Source organism: Chenopodium album, chromosome 15, assembly GCF_948465745.1.
Source record: "Chenopodium album chromosome 15, dcCheAlbu1.1, whole genome shotgun sequence".
Classification (NCBI taxonomy): domain Eukaryota; kingdom Viridiplantae; phylum Streptophyta; class Magnoliopsida; order Caryophyllales; family Amaranthaceae; genus Chenopodium; species Chenopodium album.
In genome coordinates, this window is record NC_137848.1 from 11,208,909 (window position 1) to 11,233,855 (window position 24,947).

General features: G+C 34.9%; 1 protein-coding gene across 1 annotated transcript; it reads right to left on the reverse strand.

Annotated features, from left to right (window-relative positions):
• Nucleotides 1–843: 843 nt before the first annotated feature.
• LOC145582947 (uncharacterized) lies at nucleotides 844–12,751 on the reverse strand. Its single transcript, XM_081640015.1, has 15 exons — nucleotides 12,613–12,751; nucleotides 10,116–10,758; nucleotides 9,662–9,974; nucleotides 8,223–8,369; nucleotides 8,047–8,135; nucleotides 7,802–7,894; nucleotides 6,302–6,428; nucleotides 4,666–4,730; nucleotides 4,365–4,539; nucleotides 3,897–4,088; nucleotides 3,752–3,799; nucleotides 2,084–2,230; nucleotides 1,910–1,992; nucleotides 1,416–1,531; nucleotides 844–1,228 (listed from the first exon to the last, which is right to left on the reverse strand). The coding sequence occupies exons 2-15, from the start codon at nucleotides 10,703–10,705 to the stop codon at nucleotides 1,143–1,145; spliced, it is 2,271 nt and encodes a 756-aa protein (XP_081496141.1). The 5' UTR covers nucleotides 10,706–10,758; nucleotides 12,613–12,751; the 3' UTR covers nucleotides 844–1,142.
• Nucleotides 12,752–24,947: the final 12,196 nt, after the last annotated feature.

The following is a 24,947-nucleotide window of genomic DNA, read 5'->3' on the forward strand; positions in this document are numbered from 1 at the left end:
CAGCATTTTATTTGTTAAAAAAAAAGAGAAATTAAAAAAAAAAAAACAAAAATCCTAAAACTACTCCAGCCAACACCGCAGCACCACCCCCGCGCCACCGCCGCCTTCCCCCCAACTCACCGCACCCCTCCCCGAAACCACCACCCGCGTCGCACCACTAGCCCCAACCCACCTAAATCCTCCCCCTCCCTTCCCCACAACCGTATCGCCTCCAAAAACCACCAAACCCAAAACTCATCCCCCCAAAAACGACCACGAATTTGACCTTAAAAGGCTGAAATCGGCCGATCAAGGCCACTGAGCCCCAAAACCGGCCGATTTCGGCCATTTGTGGCCAGATTCGTGGCCGTGGTGGGGATCTAGGGTTTTGGGTTTGGTTGTTTTGGGGGCGACGCGGTTGTGGGAAAGGGAGGGGGAGGGTTTAGGTGGGTTGGGGCTGGTGGTGCGACGCGGGTGGTGGTTTCGGGGAGGGTTGTGGTGAATTGGGGGGAAGGGGGTGGTGGCGCGATGGTGGCGCTGTGGTGGTGGCTGGGTAGTTTTAGGTTTTTCTTTTTTTTATTTTTTTTATTTTTTTTCTTTTTTTTTTATTTTTTTCTTTTTTTGGCCAATAATAACACGACACGTGGCTTTATGGGCCCACTTAACGGATTCCTAAACGGAATCAGTTCAATGGTGGTAAAACCTATTTTCGTGTTTTTTATGAGGTGGTAAAGTAAAATACTTTTTTTGGGAGGTGGTAAAAGAGATTTTCGTGTTTTTGTGAGGTGGTAAAAAACAAAATACCCTAAAAAAAAATAGAGTACTAATTAATTATCGGTAATTGCTGCAATGAAACCATCAGAGGTACTCTCAAAAGATTGACAGACAGTAGATATAATAACTTAAAAAAACCAGGAAATAAATTTAAGGATCATATTAGAGTTGAGAGTTACAATTCTTACAAACTACTGGGATTGTAAGACCAGGTGTAGTGCCTATATAAACAGAGCAACACCAGCACCATTAAAAAACAGATGCGGGAGCTCCAATTTCAATTCTATATCAGGGGTTGATATACTACTAATACTTGTGGTTTAAATGGAAACCTATAGGCTGGGGGAAACTAGAGCATCAATATAAAAAGGTAAAGGCAAGCCTTGATATCAGTCTCGTCTCTCTAGCTCAGGTGTGTTGTCATCCTCAGCTCGGCGCCCCAATCTGACAATGTCTTCAACGAGAATCTTTCCATCTGGTGCAACATCAGTTATACAAATTTTTTTCATTAGCTTGATCATTGTTTAGCAAGTACAGATATGTAACATGAGACAGTGCATGAGCCATCAGAAAAAATTCAGGGCACAAATCATCACACATTACCCGCCTAATAATTAAAGACGATGTGTATTAAAATAGATTGTCTCGCTTTAATAATTTACCTCTATCTTTTGCAAGGTTGCTAATTAACTCTTCAACACCCTCCTTGTCAAATCTGTGCTTCAAGTACATAGCAGCAGCAGCCACTTCCTCAGGTGTCACTTTCCCGTCGAAGTCCCTGTGCAGAAGAAGTGTTAGTTATAGTGACACTTGCAGATAATGGCATCAAAATATATCCATCTCCAACTATCAAGTTACTAGCTTGCAAACCTTGAAATGTAATCCTGTACTCATTTTTAGAATCTTCAAACAACTTACATAGAAAGAAGCCAACGAGACATTACATTCATCCACTTATTTCATTATGGCTACCAAGCATCTTAGCTTCATTTACATTCACTGCTTTTAAGAGACTCCAGAAGGTCATGTAAGTAGATAACGTAAGAGTTTAAATATATATATTATTTACATAAACTTTTTGTTATCTACTTACAAGTTATAGGTCTCAAGATAAGTTGAAATAATATTCAAAGCATTTATTTAGCAACTAATTCACCTGTCAAGAAGCTGCCAGCGATCACCTATTTTGGCATCCACATCATCAATTTCTTTTTCCAGTTTCTGAAGCATCTCATCAACCTACCAGCATGAACAAGACAAACTTAAAAAGTGGGTTAATGCTAAAAGTTATCAGCATTGGATCATGAATCTATAGAAAATCCAAACTTACCTGTTCTATGAGAGCTGATGAAGCCTTGTCCCGAACAGCTACTTCAGCAGCATGGTCACTTTCTTCTCGAGCAGCTTTATACGCTTTCAGAGCATCAGCTTCACCATCAGTACCCTCTTTCTCAACCATGGTATTATACAGATCTATCTGAAAGGATCAGCGAATACCAAACACCAAAATTGAAGCAAGATCATAAAAACGAAAATTTTGCACAGAAGTGTACAATTTCTTAGAGGTGATTTTCCATATTCAGTTTGCTCTATTTCCAAGAATATGTTTAAAGTACAATTCTGTAGCAGCTACTTGGTCACACTAAAACCCAGTAATAGAACATAGAAGCATATAATGTCATTTATTTCTAGCAATGCTCCTTTTCCACTCTTTTTGATGGCAGATTGGGGGAAAGGGAAAGCATAGATGCCACCACCAGAGAGCATGTGTTTAGGGTAAATAAACATGCTCCCAAATCAATATGCAAGCAGTATAAATCTGACCCAAATAATCTTCACGATAGCTAGTAAAAATTAGGCAGCTAAATTCAGCTGTCAAGTTAATCACGAGATATCAAAGTTCCAACTTTGAGTAATGAAATAAATCTCAAACATAACCCAGACTATGTACATGATATATACATACGATGATTTTAAAATACCAAAATCAAGCCAAAGAAACATAAAGAACCCCAACGAAAAATGATTGCGGAGCTCAGTCACACAAACATAAAATAAATACAGAGTGAGATATCATGGTCTGACTCATAGTCCCCGTGTATCATTGGGTGTGTGGGTATAGCAACATAGGGAGCACTATTGACTTCCTTCGATAGGGGGAAATTATATTTTGGAATTCGCATATATTTCTTCTGAACACTCAAAATGACGGCAACATTATAATGGGCCTAGACGAGCTTCGATTGGGCTAAAACTTGAGGTTCCACCATTTTTTGGGCCAATGAGGATAATGGTTGAGCTACTATTTTGCCGAATCCCGGATAAATGACTAAGGGACTGTTCACATCTACTGAACTGAGCTGAGCTGAACTGAAGTGATTGGAGTTGAGCTGAACTGAAATGAATATTTTATGAGAGAAGAAAATTAGGAGCTGAACTGATTGAAGCTGAACTGAACTGATTGGAGCTGAACTGAACTGAACTGAAATTAAGCTGAAGTGAACAGGCCCTAAGTGCATCGATGCTCTCCGTTAGGTTCTAGAGTCCTTGGCAGCCCAACTGTAAATACTTAGAGGCTAGGAATTGTATGGGGAATTCCGGAAGCATGTACCTAGGAGAGCCTAGACCAGAATTTGTAAGGAAGTGCAGAGAAACCTCTAGGAATTATAAGCATCTGTACATACATCCAAGAAAATTCACCTGTCCTTCTCTCAAGCACTACAAAGTAATCCTTATAATGATAAGCATTCTACTCTCTTTTAATTAGCAAGACTTTATGTGTCTTCTGACGTGAGTGTGAAGCAAGTGGCAGCGACGAACCGAAAAGGATAGAGAGTACTATGCCGTTCTTTGACCCACCCTCCCTCCTCCAAAATAAAATATCAAGGAAAAATAATTTTCGCATGAAAAAGCTAATGATAAACGAAGAAAACCCAAAATTAGAATTAGCACCTTTAGGATATATATGATCAGTGTATATTAATACTATAGTGCATACCTCTTTGTTGACAAGCCTCAGGAACTCCTCACGTTCCCCACTCACTGACTGCAAAGTTAATACAAATGTACTCAGTATCAATTCAGATTAGTCAATTCAACAGGTTACATGACAGAAGAAAACAAAGTTTCTAGAATTATCATACAGAAGCAGAAGCCAAAACAGCCAATGCACGACTGAGTTCACAGAGCTGTTCTTGTTTTTCGGCTGCTCTTATTCTTGCTTGTTCTTGTGATTCTCTTGCTGTTGCGATGTTCATCTCTTTCAATGCAACATCTCTATCATCCTTTGCAGAGCCTTTGGTCTCGGCATCTTCTTCGTTCCTCTCTTCTTCATCCTGTGAGTTAATCAGATAAAGCAAAATCTATCATCAAATACCAAGGTGAAAAGAAAGAGAACGGTCATAATCTCCACAGCACCCCCCCCCCCCCCACCAAAAAAAAAAACCCCCCCCAAAAAAAAGGAACCAGAAGTTCCTTACATACGGTTTCAGTATAACCATAGGTCTTTAAGAAAGTTACCAGAAGTCGTACAAAGCAAGTTTTTGCAAAATGATATGCAGGACTTAGAGGGAGGAGGGATTAAATGAGCATAACAGAATAGGAGTCAACACCTTAATTAGCTCCTCTTGCATCTCCAGGTATTCCAATTTCCTCCTCCTCTCTGAAACAGAATCTTCAGAGGGCAAAGATGTGACACCAATGGTATCTACAACCTCATCTGGAAGAGAAGACAAAGTTGCCTGCACGACCTCTTCAGGCTTCAGCTTTCCGGACACCATAAAAGCCCTGCTAGCACCCAAAAAAAAATAAAAAATAAAAAAATAAAAAGAGGATGATGATTTCATGTACCTTTGAGTTTCACAAAGCTTTCTAATCATACTTCACACACATCCATATGTTAGTATACGCTACCTGGAAAGGATTAACAAGGAAGACGGGACAGAGTGATTGAGGGACAGATCCAGCCAGTCGCGAAGCTGCAGACAGAAGTTAATAACCCTTTATATTCAGTACAAATCGTAGTCTCTTATTATAATCATTATTTTTGGGGTAATTTCTACTAAAAAGTCAGCAGCACAATTGAGCAACATGGGATGGAAAAATGGTAAAAATCCCTACCATGTAACTCCACCGAAGGCATAAATGCAATTATACCACAAGATGGTATATACCATGCCTTGATCCACAAAAAAATTACTATTGTATTTTACTTTTAACAGCTACAGTATTTTTTAAAAATAAATATTATAAAAAAAAAATAAAAAATAAACACAATACTTAATGATTTTTTGGAGCTTTAAATAGACACCCATTTGACATATTTTGAAACAAAAACTAATCTATTGTATGAGAGAAGGAACATAGGAAAGAGAAAGATAGGTAACTTTCTTTAATATTCATGAGTGGGATGAAGTTTGATGCAAGGAAATCATGGGATGATATAGATGATGTGGAGGAGTCAGAAAGTGGTAGAGAAAGAAGGATGGTATAAAATCTTTTACCAAGGTTGGAAATGCTCTTAGAGCAACTCCAGTGGTTGGGTGATTCACATTATAGCTTGCCATGTTCATTGTATATAAAGAGTGCCTAAGGTACTAAGCCAAGGCGCACCTAGGTGCAGCAGGACCTTGCTTTAACACCTTGTGTTTTTTTATACATTGGCCACATAGTATTTGTGTATAAAAATAGCGCGCCTAGGCGCCAGGCAATTAGGAATTTAAGGCAGAACACTTTATTTGCACTAGGCGATGCATTCAAAGGGGCATACATGCGGCACACTTCACTCAACTTTTTTAGATGTTTATACACAGCGCCCTTCAAAAAGGAGCACCCAGGTGCAGCAGGAACTCCATTGCTTTAGTATGCCTTGTGCTACTTTTTGCTCTAATGGACAATTTGTCAATTAAACTTTTGTTTTTAAATTTAAATAATGTCAATTAAATTACCAACTTAGTTTGCTCCACAAAACAAATTTGTTTGCCAAAGCTTATTAACAATACGTGTAACAATAGTGTAGCTACTAGCTTAAGATTTTTATATGTTTGCAAGCAACATTTTCCCAACCATTGAGGTCGCTATTAGATGAAATTTCTGTCCCGGCTAAAAATATAAGATTTATATGTGATGCAATGAATTATGACAAAGGTTGATTAGTGTGAAGTCAAAGAGTCACAGGTACAATATTGAGATAAAGATTGAATTTTCGAATGAAAATATATCTTCTGGTCAGCTTCTCTTCGAAAAGAGCGTCACCCACAATATCAAAGCAGTATAATGGAATCTCACTAAACAAAGAAAAAGCTTTTATTTATCAAAAACCACTCCATGAGTAAAATTCTGTAAACATAACAGGAAGAATTGCTCAGATATGCCCACAGAGTGAGGCCTATTAAGGAACATTATTCATTCACAATATCAAATAATGTTATTTTCGGAGCCAAACCACCAAACAACTACATTACTCACACCAAGTCAATCACTTACAAAATGATGTATAAAGAAACATTTGGAAGTGATATGAGAAAAATATTTGTGAGAAAAAGCATACCAGCTGGCGCATTTCCTCCACTGAAACTATTCCAAGCATGCCACGTTCTCTGCATTCTTCACGAAGTTCAGCTTCTGAAAGTGACTCAATACCCTCTGCTTGAATCAACCTATCATCAGCTTTAATTCTGTGGTTTCAATTTAACCAGCAAACAAGGAAAACAGAAAACATGAGTACAAGTAAAAACCCCTTCACTACATAATACACAATGCATTCTATAATTAGACATAATCTATAAATCTGCATACTAGTTTTGCACCTTTTTTTTCATTTTTTAATTACATTGGACAGTGAGACTGCCTACGTTTTTTTTTTACAAATGCACCATTTGGAATTTTTTGCTTGTCAATGCACAATTCATATCCTATGTTTGGATACTAGTGCCTGTCACAGCCTAACAGGTATCTGTCCAAGTGTCTGACCCGACTAAACTGTGAAAGTTTCCATGATTTTTGCCCAAAATCAAGTGACATGTCGGTGTGTCGAGGATCCGATACGGCTACTTGAGGTAAAATGAAGAGTTCGAGTAACATAGTTCATTTCATTAATGCTATAAATTATTCCCAACAAATAGGAAAAAAATATAGTTAAGTAGGGTCTTGTTTGATTCCTCTCAATGAATGATAAGATCATAAGAATATTAATTTTTATAATTTTTACTATAACGCAATTAAAGATATCAACAGTCACAGATATGCATTAGCAAACATGCACAATCAAAATATGACGAAATAAAAACGGAAAAAGTATATTTTATAATCTTTTAATAAAAATTTTGATATTTTGAAAGTATATATTGAGATGAATATAAAAAATTCTGTCAAAGGATTAAAGTTTTCCTTATGTATAAATCACAAAAGATGGTCAAGGGGAATGCGTGAATGATGTAAAACCTCATATAGTGAAATCATCAAAGAATGGTTCCAAATGCGTCTTATACTTCCAGTTACTGTATATTTATTTTTACATTTTGCTCTTTATTCTTGGCGATGCCCTTCTCATACGTACGTAAGAGAAGATCACCATTTGTTCATGTATTTTTTAATATGAAGTAATGTCAAGGATTTTTTTTTTTTTTTTTTTTTTATCCTATTTTCAATAGTGCTCAACTATACTTCAAATATTTAGATACTGTTGTATAATAATTGTAACACTTCCTAATTTGGTAAGGATCCACCACTATTATATTATTTCTCTCTCCCATTAACCCCACTTGCATAAATATTTTAATACATCTCTATGCTTCTTACCCCACTTATACTACCTTTTTTTATTATTTCTCTCTCCAACTAACAATTAAATGTATCTCCATCAACTATACTTTATATTATAAAATTCACCCTATGATTTCTACTCTATAAATTTCCTAAAACCTTGTGCAAGCCCTACTATCGCGATTATTACGAAACGGATGGAGTAGCGTTTTTGAAAGTTATTGTCCCCATGCAAGTCCATCTAATAGATCACTTCAGCCATGACAGTGATGAAAATTAAACTTACCGCTTCAGCTTATCACGAAGATTGTAACGCAAATATGCATCTGTACCAAAAGGACTGATTCCCATATATTTACACATGTTCACTAATCGTGGCCTGAAACAGAAAATCAGAAATGCATTAATAGCCTTTTTTGTATAATTGCATCAATAGTGAGGAAGGAAACAACACTAGGCAGGGGTTGCGCAAAAAAAGACTGTCAATACTGATAACAGCTACACAGATTGCACCAGAGGAAAGAAATGAACCTGCTGATATTATCAAGGGTGAGTTCATCATTGAATAGCTTTGCAAAGCCCAATATTTCTTCATTTGAGACACTATCACCTTTTCTAACCTAAAACAGCATTTATTTGCCTCAATGCAAGATGAACACCAAGAGCAAAGAAATAAAATAAAAAAACTCAAAATAATATCAACCTACTTTGTTCAAAAACTCATCAAGGTCTTCAGCAGTTTTCTTCATCTCTCCACTGCGTGAATTTTGCACTTCTTTGGACATTTGCGTGACAGTGTCCTGAAGAAACTTTGCATATTCTATTCTTGCAGTTAGTCTTCGCTTTAAGGCTTCCTATAAGATGGAATCCATTGTTAATGAAGATATTATGCTAGTAATAAAGTGCATTATGAGATACCACATAGATATTTACACAATCTGCTAGGAATTAGCTTGGTTACAACACTATTAATGGCAGAAATTAAGATGAAGAAGAAGATGATTATAGGATTAAGATGAGAATTACAACTAATTGAATGATAATTCCACTTTCAAGAGGTGGATTCTCTCCCAAGTATGAGCTTTTGAGAGGCTCACTCTCTCCCAATAAGATAACCTCAAGATAACCTCAACAATATTCAACATGATGATTATTCCTCCTAAGGAGGTCTATTTATAGAAAATACCCCCTAACAAACCTCTAGCTTATTCCCCAAGTTACTACTAATAGACTATGACTAATGTGCCCTTCCCCTAAATATTGATTCCTTGCACAATCACTATCCCTGACAAGAACACCCCAGGTATGAATAAAATAACCACCCAGGTATGTCATCATTTGCAGAACACCACCTATCTAATATCTGGCAGTAGAATCAAGTTTTCTTGGACATGGTTTGATTAACTCAGACAAGTATTGATTTGATAGAAATCTCTTCAATAAGCATGAAACCTAAATCTTACATCAACACATCATATAGCTTCCAACAAAGATAATACTATAACAAGAACAGGACTGGATCTAATCTGCATAAGCAACACATTTCAAGTAATAGCCAGCTAAAAAGGATAGGGTTTGGTCAAGTGCATATACCCTTTTTTAGGGATGGCAGTGCATAAATAAATAAATAATTATAATAATAACCCTTTCTCTACAAAAGATGAATTCATTTAATTTGCACTCCTATCCGTTAAGAGTAAAAAGCAGTTGGCGTCAGATCAAGGACCTTATGAAATAACCTTTTTGCAAAATTGCAAATAGCAACTAAAGGTGTATTGTTCATTTGACCCCCCCCCCCCCCCCCCTCCTTCTCTTCTTCTCCTTCCAATAACCCTAAGCTGGAGACTTGTTTCCAGACATTGGGGAAATGGTATTTCATGATGTGCTGCAGAAAAAGAAGTGAAAGGTGCATGATCAAAATTTTCAAGCCTTTTTGTCCATATGGAGTTGTATAAATCATCACAAACGTATGAAGCGGAGTTAATTTATATTAGTACATAACATGATCAAGGAAAGATATAAACCCAGTAGACTGACTATCCATCTTTATCAGTCATTTAAAATCATAAGACATAAATACAATTTCATTGTATTCGAAACATAAAAGGAAAAGTTTAATATTTAAAATTAATTCTGAACAGCAAACCTGCTCTCTCATCTTGTCTTGGAAGGTGGATGGAAGCATGTTTGGAAAAAACTTTAAAAATACTGGCAGTAAAAACTCCATGAATGGGACAATGACAAAAACTGCAAGGGGAACAAGTCGAAAAATGTCTGCTGTTGTCCTTGTAAGCTGTTGTCTTTCCCTTCGAGAGAGACTTTTTCCACCAGCAAGTTTAAGGAGCAACCTTGAACTAATTCGCACATCTGCCCACAACAATTTGCAGCCCAACCAATAATGGCGCGCGGTTGATTTGACAACATCATTCCAATGAACCATTTTTTTAGCCCAATCCTCTCTGCATCCAGAATCATATAAAAGATGAGCATTCATGCGTTTCAATAACCATAGGGATGACCCATCAAATATCAACCAATAATATCTACAGCCCCATAGGGATGGCAAGAGCACCACCTAATTATTACAAAAGCCAACTAACCTGCTCATGGAAGCTACAGCTTTCATAGCAGGACCTATTCCCAAAAGTGTTGCCCAAACTCTATGTAGAACACTCTTTGCACTCTTTTGTGAATCCTGCAACTTAGATTTTACTTTTGCTTTGGCACTACTCAAGCCAACTACAGCTTGATCACATTCCTCTGGAGATGCATCCTTTCTCTTCTTAGCAGCAACTTCTTCATTTTCATCATCATCATACTCTGGTTGTCCAGCTGTGGCAGTGGAAGCATGACGTATGGATTGTAACTTCAATGCAATAGACGTTGGCATCCCATTTTTCTGTCTATCATATTTATAAGCAGGTGACCTAATTACATAGTATGTAGACCTATACACTTCTTGTGCAGAAAAGTCTGTAACATGGCTTTTAGCATTAGAAAGTGTAAATGCATTTCCCTCATTCACATGATTTGTCTTTGAAGAAACATTGTTTGCAGTAGAGCTTAAACTTCGAAAATTAAAATACTGACTGGACTGTTCAGGGCTAGCATTCTGGTAAATCTGGATAGACCGGACATTTAAATAATCTACAAGACATTTTTTCCTTCTCACTAGAATTCTAGCTGCCATTAGCAAGATATCCTGCCTTCACCCAGAAAAAACCTCATTCACGCTTTCCAAGCCTGCATACAAAGCAATTTGGTCACTATTGCCATTATGAAGGTCCAGCAAAAGTATACCAACACAGAGAGGTGAAAGAGTAATTTTGTTCACTGATAATGAAAAGAAAGAAATTATAAAGCTCCATATGATGCATTCATTTCTTAGTTATGCTTAATAAGACATGTCCTCCACCATTTAGATTCTTTTCTTTGTTTGTCTTTCCAAAGAGATAATAACCCTTTAAAACAATCATATTTGATATATAAATACTGTTCGTGTTGTGCAGTCATTCACATAGAATATAGAGTATAGAAAACAGCAATAACAAACAAAAAAAAAAGGACAATTGTCAAGAAATACAGAATATATCACTTTTTGAAAGCAGCAACTACAAAGATTTTGGACCTTTACTTGAGCAAATTCCACTTGGTGGAATTTTTTTGTCAGGCAATGGATATAGCAGGGCAAATTGTTAAAATTAGGGGTAGGTTAGTCATTATACTTATTTATGTTAGAAAATTAGCCATTTATGCATGGGTCCGATTCAATCACAATTAGTATACACTATGTACATAAGCAAAATCGGGGGATTGCTAAAGAAATTGGCAAAAAAAAAAAAAAAAGAACTTCCACCAAATGGTATTTGCAAAAGCAAGCATAGGGCCACTATATAAATTTCCCAGGTATTTATTATTGCATAACTCTATCTTATAAGACAGTACCTCTTAACTCTCTAAAAAAAAAAAAATACTTACTTTGACCATAGAATTCTCACAATTTAGTCAACCAAAGGCAAAATGATGGCTGTACTATCCCTCGGTGGCAATTTAAGGACATAATTATACAATGATCGATCGAGGGTCAAATTAGAACATTTTTAATAGAAAAGTTAATGTTTCTTTACCAAACATGTCTTAGAAGGAATTGTTGGCAAAAATAAAATGAAAATAAACATGGAACAAGTTGTTTTCTTATGTAAAAAGCCCTTAGATTGCCACTGTTACCTCAATCCTTTATGCAATTTTCTAAGGACATAATGGCTAATTACCCATCATGATTAGGAGTTGCTTTTGATTTCTATGCACTAGATTTTAGTCGCTTTTTCCCTCATTCATTTCTCGAAAATATGCTGTATTGTATCAATTCAGCATCATATTTTAGTGATTGATAATCTATTTTCCAAGAGAAGGGTTAAAAGTACTGATATATAAGTGTTTTTCTCAACATAATCACTCTAAAATCCCAATAAAATGTATTGTACTATAATATTGAATCACAATCAGTAAATTCAATATAGTATCGCTTCCTTCATTCCAAACTTAGTTACATTTAGATCAATAACAAAGTGGTTTTAATTCACTTTTAATAGCTCAAACTCTTCATTTCACCTCAAGTACCCATGCCACACACTCCGACATCAGTACGGCCACTTCCGCCCGTCCAATTACAATCAAAATCATATATTTGTATTTTTATACTTTTCGCAAATTCATCGAATCAAGCCGAACACCAGTAAAATACAGTTAGAGTACGGAGCATTAGTAACAGAGGCCACATTATTAAGTCTCAATCATTTTTCTTCAACAAAGTTAAAAACGAATTCTACTTGGAATTCAATATTCTCCAAAATTGAAAATTCAATTGCAGCTCATAATTTCATAGCCATTAATAAATCTTTGATCAAATTAATAAATTAATATAGCACTTAAATAAATTTCTCCTAAAATTACATACAAATTCATCAGAAAACTATACAACAGCGACAAGGAAAATGATTGTTAAACAAAATTAGCACAAAATGTGAAACTAACAGCAAATTAAAAATCAAATAATCGAAATTAGCAAATAAATTAAACAAATTAAGATGAACTTACGGGATTAGAAATGAAAAATGGTGGGATGAACTGCACAAAAAATGAGAAAGTGATAGTAAAATAAAATGAAGAGAGAGAGAGGAAGATTGAGAAGAGTGAGAAAATACTTGAGTATGAAGCGTGGAGTTTGGAGAGTGGAGAGTGGAGAGAAAGAGAGGGAGGGTTTTAGGAGCGGTGCCCGGTTAATATTAGAGCTGTTAAAAACTAACCCGATTCGAGAACGTGACCTGAAACGACAATGAATTGAACCTGACTTGCACCCGAATAATGGGGTGACACTAGTGACGTATAACCCGACTTGACCCCGACCTGATGTTAACCGACAACCGATTTGATCCAATAGTTTAAGACCTGAACCTAAACCTGCACCCGACCTGATAGTTTTCGTTAACCGATTTAATCCGACTCAACTACAATCTAAACCCGAACTAGTACCCAACCCAATTAGAACCTGAAAACAGTTATAACCCAACATAACCTGTTATTGACCCGAGTAATGGAAGGTTTAATAAATTTTATATGCCTTTTAATTGGTTCAGCTTATATATTGGACAATTTTGTAAACCTTCAATCCTTAACAACATATTGGTACAATTTGTCCATTTAATTATATACCTTTTGTTCTCTATTACTTCGTATATAGGTTGAATAAAATCTTGATAATGCCTGATCAAATTATAGAAGGCGTAATTATATAGGTTCAACTTGACCACATCGATATTTATACGAATTGAACTTGAACCAAAACGAAGAATGATCCAACTTTAAGATTCCGACCAAATAATTATCTGACTCAACCCTAACCCGAACCCGAATGTACCATGTATTAACCCGCCCAAACCCGTCTCAATACAACCCGAACCTGAAATTAAACCGGATTTGAATTTGACTCGAATCGAACCCGACCTACACCCGAAAGGGCGAATAACCTGGAATAACTTGAACCAAAATTGACTAGACCCGAACCTGAACCTGTTCTGAGGCTAGATTGACCCGACATAACCTGATTCTAATTTGACCCGAGACCTGATTTCATCCGATCCGAACTCGACTTGAATACCCAAATTGACAACTCTAGTTAATATGGTATATTAACATTACAATGTTAATATGTTGGCATTTTTGTAAATATGAGAGGGGGTTTGTGTTATTTTAATGTTTTTATTTTTTGCAGGTGATGTGTCACAATCCGTTTGGTCTGAAATTTGGGAATAAAAAACTCAGCTTTCATCTTCTCAAGCTTTCATCCTCCATTAAAGATCCTCAAGCTTTAGCTTTCATCCTCCATTAAAGACCCTCAAGCTTTCGTCCTCCATTGAAGATCCACCGCCACCATATTTCCGACGACTTTGCCGTCGAAATTTACGAAAACCCTAAGAATAAAGTGTGAAACATAGGGTATAGTTAACCCTAAATGGTAGGGATTTGTCCTTATCTTCAATATCTCCATTGTAACTGACCATTGAAGGTTTCAATTTTAAAAGTGATGAAGGGGTGATAAACTGATATGGGGATGTTGGATTGTTTGCGAATGGAGGATGAGGGAAGTTGAAGTTGAGGAGATGAAGTTGGAAGGGGAAACTGATATCTGCCAAACTTTTTGTTGACATCTATACCCTTACTCAAGCATACGAATTGACAATCCTGCTCCCATATAAACATTCCATGTTAATATGGCATATTAACAAGAATTTTCTCGGGTTTTAGTTTAATTTTATTAAATAAAAATTAAAATTAAAAAAAGAGGGTTTAAGTTTTGAGTTTAGACGGTCACTGTCCTTGCTGAGAATGCTGCTTGTGAAAAATTCATTCTCTCATGTTTATATGACTCGTGGCATTATATGTTTTTTCATGGTTTTTATAACAAAGATTTTTAACCATTAATGTATTCGTCATTTTTATTTTTACAAGTAAAGTCATCGCGCGTGATGCGCGCAATAGCCCAATAAATACGGAATGAGTGTAGTTAATGCTACCGCTAAATAGATGTGTCGTACTAATCTAATTTAGCTATTGTATGTAAAGGGCGTTACAATATAATTTGATTTTGTGTTAAAATAGATGTAGTAAGGTATTTAATGTGAGGTCATAAAATTTTTAAAAATTCGAATCTTATTATTGTTTAAGATTAGGAGATACGACTTTATTGTAGAATGTCATAAATTTGTGATGTATGGTCTAATCTTAATTAAATATTAATCTTAATAATTTCGTCGTATTGTTTTAAAGAAATGTTATGTTGTGTGACAAATCGCTGCCAAAAAATAGAAAAAACAGCTAACACACGTGTGTTTAGATATTGTGCATATAAGGAAATTTACGAAAAGCTACTTTCTATTTTTGGATTTTTTTTAAATGCAAGTACAGTGCTAGAATATGTAAAGATGTTGAATGGTTGTACTTTGGAAGTCATAAAGTCTTTATTCTTTTAAGATTTTGTCATGATTGTTTCACTTGGTTTTGATTGGTCAATTTGTGTACTTATATTGCGTGGTGTATAGCACTTGCTCTGTTGGTGTGTTCTGTCTTTCATCTTCCATTTTTTTTTCTTTCTTTTTGTTTCAAAGTTTATCTTTTCTTCTGTTTGAGTTTTAAATGGCAAGCACTGATAGCACCGCCACCTCTAGGAAAGTATTTATGCCACCAATCTAGAGGCCGAATGAATCGAAATCACAAGAAGAAATGTTGCAAGTTTTCGTTTGTATGTTACAGAAATGAAGAAACAGATGAATAGCCATTTGGAATTTCTGGAACAAGGGATTTCAAAGGCCGAGAGCAAAAAAGAAAAAGGAGAAACAAGTAATAAAAGAAAACGGGAAGTTGAGAGGGATGGTTGTCAAGAATGGCCAATTATTATTGTCAAATCAGACAATGATGAAGCTGAAACTAAACCTAAGGAGGGAGTTGGTGCAAAAGAGGAAAGGGAGGAAAGTGAAGAAGAAGATGAGACTGAGGAAGACGAGGAGACTGATGAGAATTCTGTAAGTGATGTGAACTCTGATTTAGAAACCGAGACTGAGAAAGAAGTTGTTGCCAATTTAGATGAATCATTTGAATCAAGCAGCGATAGCTATGATGAGGATGATGATGACAGCGGTTCGGATTCTGATTTTGGAAACCATCATGAAGCAAATCAAGAAACAAGTGAAGATTCTTCCATGTTTGCTATGAGAATCTCTGACTGATTGTATCCTGTCTATTCTTGGAGGTTTTTTTTTTGGGCTAAACTGTAGAAGTGGTAGGATGAACTAAAGGTTTGTTAGGGGTTTTTTTGGCTGTTAGGTTATGGTAGCAAATTATCTAGGTGTATCTTGGCAGTCTTAGGTCTGTTGCTATGTTTTTGGAGTGCTAGATCTAGGTAACTAATTAGCTGATGGTGAACCTATAGTTAGTGTAATTAGCAAAGCAGGATAGTCGGTTGTAATTACTGCAAAATAAGACCTTGTTTTATATATAAAGAATAGCTGAACTTGATTATATAATTTTTGTTTGGTATGGTTGTTTATTCGTTGTATTATGTTGTTCATAGTTATGCTTTATATAAGCTAAAAGATGATGAGTTCATATGCCATGAATTAATGTAATAATATAATGGCAATGTAGAGTTTGTTGATTTCAAAATGCCTATGCAAATGTATTAGAAAGGAACTAATTCGAAAGATGCATGCTAAGAGAATGAAAATAAAGCAAACAGTCGAAGTACTATATATATATATATATATATATAAAGATTTACATAATAAGTAGATGATTTTCGGTTACAATAGCATCTACATCAAGTTACGTCTTTCTTATAGACTATATAGATAATGTCTGATGATCTTACAAAGCATGGCTAAGTAATCAGACAGCAAAGGCTAGATGCACTAATTACAGTGTGTGCCACACATTTAAAAGTAGTGTTACATAGGAACAAATACTTGTAAGAGGCTTGTTCCAATATAAAACCACAACGCTGGATTGTTTTTCAAACCATGTAGAAGCAATTAGGTAGCAAAGGTAGATAGCCTAACAGTTGGTGTTTCTTAGGAACAAGTATTTCTATGAGACCTGTTCCTTTTCAACACCATAGTCCTCAAAAGTGTTAACCATAACCGATACCCTTTCTTAGTATATGTGGCTTTATTGAGGAACATGTAATTTAAGAGCCCTTGTTCCTTTGAAAAGCCACATTACACAAAATATTTACTCTTAAAGCATAGTATATACATAGCAAAAGATTTAGTAGATGAAGCTATTACCCAATTGATCTGTCATGAGTCTTATTTTTGTTGCTTTATCTAAGAGTCATCTGAGTCATCATTAGGAAACACGAGTGCTCGACGCTTGCTTTCTTTCTCCTGCTTAATAGACTTGATTGTTTCAACGGAGGTAATTCATATGTCATATTCTATTCCCTTTCCTTTCAGTGCAGCTTGAATAGCCTGATCTTTCTCCTTTTCCTTGATGAGATCTGCACTCTTGATTGCTGAAGGTGTTGCATGGTCAATAACATCCTTTGCTGGTGTGGTAGCATCCAAGCCGCTGTCAGAATCAAGCCTCTTTCTTTTCTGACCAATATCTTCTGCGTTAGACTGAGCGGCTTTTTCTGCTGCATCCATTGCTTCTGCGACTAAGCAAGCATATTCCTCTTCTTGGCTGAAGATTGATAGGTCATATGCATCAACTGTTTCTTTCTTAATGGTCTTGCTGAGAGTGTCTTTGTTTTTGGTTGCATATTCAGTGTTTTGTTCAGAGTCAGCATCTTCAGTATCAGTTGTTGCTTCTGCATTCTTAGCTCCAGATCCTGTAGCATCATTTGTGGAGCTGCTTCCCACAGGATTAGGTGTGATTGTGTCTTCCATTTCCACACCCTTTAAACCCCATTGCAAAACTTTGTTCTGTTCCAAGGCAGCTGTAGGGCCAATCTTTTTCAAGAAGTATGTAGTCGATAGCTTACGAGCTACCTGACGAAACTTAGTGATATCATCATGAGACATAGATCAAGTCTGTGTAAATAAAATTAGTAACTAATAAAGCAAATCAAGGAGTATTGAGAACTGTTAGGATGCAATATGGATTGTAAATCATTTATCGTTGCCTTCATGTGATAAATTCTGCAGCTGATAGTCTAAAGAGTGGGATGTAGTGCTCAGTAAATGCATGTAGGGAATATTTCAAGCATTACCCCAAACTTGAACCCCACTGTGATCATACACTTAAGCATGGTGGCGTCCAAAGAGAAGGAAGCTAGAGCAAAAGAGTCGCCAACAAGTTTTAGGAACTTGTAAACCGTTCACAGGGTGAAGGTTACACCCCTTAACGATCCAAGAGATCGTCAACTCCAAAAGGTCTTGAACCAAATAGGGTTCGGGGATGAGGGTACGAATCCAATCTACAAAAGAAAGAACTCACCCTAAATAGGCCTCTACTTTATTCTACTCGTATTCATGTGCGCTTTTTAACTAACATGCAAACATTAGATTAATCCTAAACCTGTTTAATCTATGTTGGTTGAATATTAATGCACAAACAAAACTATTATTGTCCATCACTTGAATTAAAATAATATTAGCCTAAACAAGATTATTAATTATCTTATTAAGCGTGATTACAAGTACAAATTCCCTTTAAACATGCATAAAAGGCGTGATCAAGCAACAACAATAAATAAGCATCATGCAACATAATAATAATAATCATCATCATAATAATATTCTCAATCTCAAAGCATAATAATATTAGCAAGATCCTAGGCATGATACTAACAAGATTAATAACAAATCCTAGCATGTCACTAAACATAAAAATCAAAGCTTTAGCCCTAGCATGATACTAACATGATATTAGAAAAGAGTAAAAGGCACCCTAAACATGATACTAGAAAGCAATAATAACATCCTAACATGATACTAGGAATTAATAAATAATAAACATGCTTTCTACAAGAATAGAGCAATAAGATTACATACTTTGATGTCTCGTACCTCTTTCTAATAACAAAATACACGCGTTAGTAACTTCAAGGAAAATATAAAATCAAACAATTAAATTAAATAATTGAAATAGAGATTTGGGACCAAACCCTCAGAAATTATAACCTTTCACGTCTAAGGCGAAGGCAACTTCGATCGGCTAGGTGCTTCTAGATCTTGTGAATGGGGAATTTTGTTTGTGAAAAGCTAGAGAGATGAGAGCATTTAGAGAACAGATGATTGTAGATAATTGATGAATAAAAACGGAGGTTCAGGACCCTATTTATAAGAAAACAGTCCGGAAATAGGTAGAATTTGATAAGGAATAAAAACTCCACTCTGTCGCCGCAAAACCAACCTTGTCGCTTGGCGACAAGGCTTGTCGCGTAGCGACAGGCCTGTCGTTTGGCGACAACCTGGATTTCTACGCGCTTTCAAACACGGAGTCCACTTATCAATCAAAATCGATTTGTAAAGTCCGTATGAAAACTGAAATCGTATTTTCATAAAATAATATTTTATTCCAAATAAAACTTATCAAAATGTAATTATTAATTCTAATTTTATTAGGACTTAAAAGAACTTTCGAGAGAATTCTAGAAGACTATAATTAATTCTAATAACTTTAGGAATAATAATTAACATTGGGCCCTCCCCTAGATCATTGGGCCGCATGTAAAGATCAAACCGGACCCAGTTTAGTATTTTGGCCATAACTTCCTCATTATTCATCGGAATTGGGCTTATAATATATCGTTGGAAAGCTCTTTGCAAGCCCCATTCAAATACACTATTATTGGACCCTTGTAGTGGACCAAACTAAACTGGATTGACTATTTTCATAAAATAGAGTTGTTTTTCGAAAACAGAAAGAAAGAATTTTTAATAAAAACCAACCGCAACACCTGACCTTTCACAATTTCACTTTATTCGATAATCATTCGACACAAAAGGTATTCATCACTGGGTTTGGTTTTGGGGAGACACATTTGGGTGTCTACAATGCAGTAAGCTGTAATGCTCCAGTTCCATCAGAGAAAGTTAATGTAATAGTCGCTCTGCAGAATTTGAAGAATTAGTGTTGGTTTTTAGTGGCTACTATGGTTCGTTATCTCTATTAGCTATGTAAACAGTTAGTGGTACTTACCAGTGAGTAGCGGTTACTTTATTTTTCTCGCAGGCTATGCAATTATAGGTTGTTCCAAGAGAAAGTTGGGTTCGCTTTCCACAATAAGAACATCTTATATATGCTCTGAGCCTGTCATACTGAATATCAGATGCTACAACTCTAAGCCAATACATTTCTTGTGGAAGTGTTGTTGTTGCCTACATTGACAATATAAATTGATGTTATAACTACTATACCCACTACAAAAAAATGAGAATAGGCAACACTTAAGATTGCAACACTTATAGAAATGTTACTGTTAATAATCTAACGCAACATATTTATTTGTTACCTTGAACTAAAGTAACAGAAAAAAAAAGTGTTGCTCTAGAATATATAAGGCAACATTCGCTTAAAGTGTTACCTTTTTCTTGTCTAAGACAACAAACATAATAATTGTTGCATGAAAAGACAACAATAACAAAACTATTGTTTGAAAATGTAACATTAATATCTATGTTGCCATCTATGACAACATTTATATTAAAAAGACAACATAATTTAAAATGTTGCTTTTATGGCGAGTGTTATATATATATATATGTGTGTGTGTGTGTGTGTGTGTGTGTGTGTGTGTGTGTGTGTGTGTGTGTGTGTGTGTGTGTGTGTGTGTGTATGTGTGTGTGTGTGTGTGTGTGTGTGTGTGTGTGTGTGTTATATAAACAAGCGAGTTTGGTGGAGTTGGTGGGGAACTCACCTTGTGACTTTGAGGTCACAAGTTCGAGCCCTACCAACTATTAAATGCTTTGGAGTGGCAACATTTAGAAATATTTTTAAATTGTCTCCTTAGATGGCAACATTTTTCATTTGTTGTCTTTGTAAAAGTGTTGCCTTATGTATCATTTTACCTTGACTTTCAAAATTGTTGCCTTTGAATAAAAATGTGTTGCCTTATGAATAGACAACGGCGGCATATACTACGCCTCATATGTGTTGCCTTAGCTACAAGGCAACACTTTTTTTATATTAGGCAATGGTTTTGCACTGTTACCTTTGCTTTATTTTGTTGTAGTGACCACTGTTGATAGTGAGTAAAGAGGACCTAAAAACATCTAGATATGAATGAAATAGCACATTATTCAACCTTTTTGGTCTTGATGCGGCCTATTGTTGTTAAAACTCTCTTTGCAGGCAGATTCCAGGCAGCTGTGACTCTATTCTGATAATCAATCAGAACACATCGATGCTTTCTTACCCTGTCAATAACAAGTACAGTCTGTATCAGTCCAAAAGTGTGCAAAATATGTACTGTCTAGTTGCTCTAAATGTAAATGTTAATGAGCATACCATTCAGTTAATGCAGCTGCTTTTTCGCCTTCAGGATTTTAGATTATTACAGTAGACATGGTCGATTCAAGTTGAAAACCTGTGTGTTTAGGATATTATGAGATATTTATTATCTGATTGATATATAGTGAAACAAATCAAGTATGGTATGTATTTATTAAGTTGGTTTTGAGTTACCTTTGCGAGTGATAAGACGTAGAGCTGTGATACCAATAACTTTGAAATTTTCAGTGTCAGAAACAAGAGTCTCATTTTCTCTTCCTGATAAATCATTCCAGGTACATACTCTCATAGATTAATCAGTGCTAAAAGTAATAGCATAAATATTAGAGTAGAACTATTATAAGCACTGAATCGCCAGAATCTAATCGGAAATACACTCACCTATGGTCTATGACTATCAAATCGCGCACAAAAGACTCTTTATTAAGAGTTGTCACAATTTTCCTTAGTTCTTTTGCAACATACAACACAATCACCAGGATATCTAAAATAGAAGAGAAAAGGGCAGTGAATTATTTAATGGGATAAACTGACAATTCAAAATCAATAGCCTAAAATATGAGCACGAATTGTTTTATTACCATGTCGAGCATCATCAAAGGAAACTCTTGGAACAGAAGCTAGAGACTGGTATTTAGGAAATACTTGTTCTCCTTCAGGATCCAAAGATTGGATAAGAGTCCTACTACCGATTGTCATCTGAAATGGAAGATCTGTTTCCTTAGCCTGTACTGTGGATCTAATGGCCTTATCAAGGCATTAGCAATTTCATAATTTCCTCTAAATAAGATGACATCTTTATATGCATCAACCTGATCACTAAATAATGTCATCTTCATTCGATTTTTCTGTAAAAGAAGAAAAGAATACTTTATGATATAATCATGTAGAATGGTTTGTTGTAAAATAAGTGTCTGTTTGTAAATGGTATGTATGGATTATACCTTGTCATCTTGTAATATAATGTACTGGTAAAATATTTTCTTCTCAGATTCCTGCGTTCGACCTTTTTCTGCAATGTTGACCTTTACCTTGTATGATTTGCTCGATGTATCGAGTTCATCTAGAAACTTTCGTTGAGATGCCATAACAAGATTCTGTATATAATATAACCAGAAAGCTAAATAAGTTCTAGTTGCACATACACATGTATTATGATCATTTCTTTGTAACAAATTAACAAGTAACTCTATATGAATGTTGAGAAATCAGCTATTACTTAATTTTTTATCCTCTTTCGATAGCAGTGTATCATTTCTTTGTAAAAAATAATATCATTGCTTGTGTTTTTGGAGTGCTAGATCTAGGTAACTAACAAGCTCTAATCCTAAAATAAAACTCATTAAGACAATCAATCAAGGCTATCAAAATCAAAGCAAAACACAAAATTAAAGGATAGCTTAACAAGCTCTAATCCTAAAATAAAATTCATTACGATAATAAATCAAGGCTATCAAAATGAAAGGAAAACACAGAACTTGTACTTCAATTTAAAATACCCAAAAATAAATTACTTCAATTATACATGGTAAACTTCATTAGTAATTTTAAAAATAAATATATAAAAGTACTATAATAAAAAAAAGCATGATCAATTTTTTTACGAAACTCTTAATTTAGAAAATTAAAATCAAACCCATAAAGTAAACGTAGTAAATTTAAGCAGATTTTGATATTAATTATATGTTACTGATAATAAGTGTTTCAAAATACAAGCAATGATACATTGCTATCGAAAAACTTAAATGAAATTAATTTTAATGGCATATATGTTAGTGCAACATCTATAAGTGTATAACATGGTTAGTTTGTTTAGAGTACAAAATTAATCAATTAACTTAAATATCAAACCAAAGATGCTAATTAATTTTGTAATCTTATAATATATATAATAGTTCTAACACTAATCTAAACTAATTTATATGGTGGTCACTAATTTGGTTTATGGGTCTACTAAAAGTGTCTGGTCTTTTAGACTATGATCAATAAATTCATATATATATATTCTCTTTTTACATACAAAACACCCAGTAATAAGACTAAACATGAGCAAGTATTTCGAAAGACCTATATACATGTAACTATGTATAACAAATAATGACTTTTTTCATATACTGAAGCTTAAGTCTTTTGAAGAATAAATGCTACCATAGATGCAATAGCTAGTTGAATGTTCAGCTAGTTATAATTCCGAATCAAATTAGTTGAAATTGTAACATAAATGAAGTGAAGTGATGTGATAAGTGCATAATATACCATATTTTTAGTCCCTAATATTAGTCCTATAATCGTTTTCTATTAGTTATTTTATGAAATTAGTCACTTTAATATTTTTAGTTCTATATTATGATAGTATTTTATTTTATACCTATTTTATAATAATTGATACTTAATAATACTTTGTTTGTTTTTGGTAGGAAAGAAAGTGGAGTATGAAGTGGATTTGGCTAATGTATAGAGCATCAAAGAAGGCCCAAATTGTGTGGTTATCTAACTCACATTCACGTGCTCTTTCATCATCAAATAAAAGAAGCAAAACAAAAAAAGAAAAAAAGAAAAAAAAATAAGAAGATAAGAAGGAGTTAGGCGTGAAGACCCAAATAACAAAGAAAAGATAATCATCCAAATCCCATTAATCTCGCAATTCGATCTAAATCCTCCAATGAGTAATGTGATGAAGATACCAGATTCACAAGATAGAGTTTTGTCCAAGGAAAATTCGCAAAATCAGTTCATGCAATTGGTTATAAATTTAGCTTGTATTTTTTTCAAAAAAAGAACAGACAACTTAGCCAACAATTATACAAAGAGCGAGATAGTTCGAGTGAGTTCGTAATTGGGCAATTGGTGAAGAGAAGATAGCCATTGGAGGGCAGCTTAGTCTCGCATCTAAGGTAAAGCGAGAACGAAGGTGAATCGCGGGGTCGAAGCCGGGTTTACTCGGGTGTTCTTGGGAGTATATTTCATAAGTCTTCTTCTTAACTTATTTGTTCCATATTACTGATTTATTTAATGTTCTTTGCTAATTTGATGATATACTTTTATTGGATTATTGGTATTATAATTGATTCTTAATAGTACTATTTTTCGATTTAATGGTTGTTTGAAATTTGCTTGTTCTTGATTATCAAATTTGCAATTCGACATTGATTGTTATCTTTCATGTTGTTAGTTGTGAATTATTGCTATCTATATGGTTTGGCTTAGTTTACATCATATAGTGAAGTAGTGTCTAATTTTATATCGAGTCTGCAATTACGATTTGGTTTAAATTAGTGAGCAAATTCAATCTAAGTAATCTGACATTTATGTGTATATATTGGTTAGGACTAATGAGGTCTCCTAGATATCAATGCTTCCAAGTTTAATTAATACAAGTTGCGACCATATTTGTGTTAAATAGGTTGGTTTAGAGTCGATTTCGGCTTAGTTCGGAATTGGTTTCGAGTAAGGGAGGTAGGGAGCCTTTGTTACTAAAGTCTCTACAATTAGCCTAATCGTTAAATTGAGTAATTTTGCAGAATCGGTCAATTATTATTATCAATAGTTTAGTTTGAGTAAAGTTATGAATGGAATTGGTTAAGTGTGTCATCACTTAGATTATGATTTAATTCTTGTTTAGTTTAGTTGATCGTTCACGTTAACCCCCCCCCCCCCCAATCTCATGTAAATAATGTAAATAGGATTCTTTATGTATATATAATTTACGTTTCGAGTTGATTTTGAGTTTATAGAGTTAGTTAATCTCCTCGTGGGTTCGACCCTTACTTACCCTTTTACTAGTTGTTAATATTTTTGAAGGTTTAAGTGAGGTAAATTATTAATTAATTTTATACGGTAAACGACACGTATCATGATGTGTAGACTGATTATACCTGTCAAGAAGCAGAGGTTTTAATGCTGATGGTGTAGACTGTAGCCTC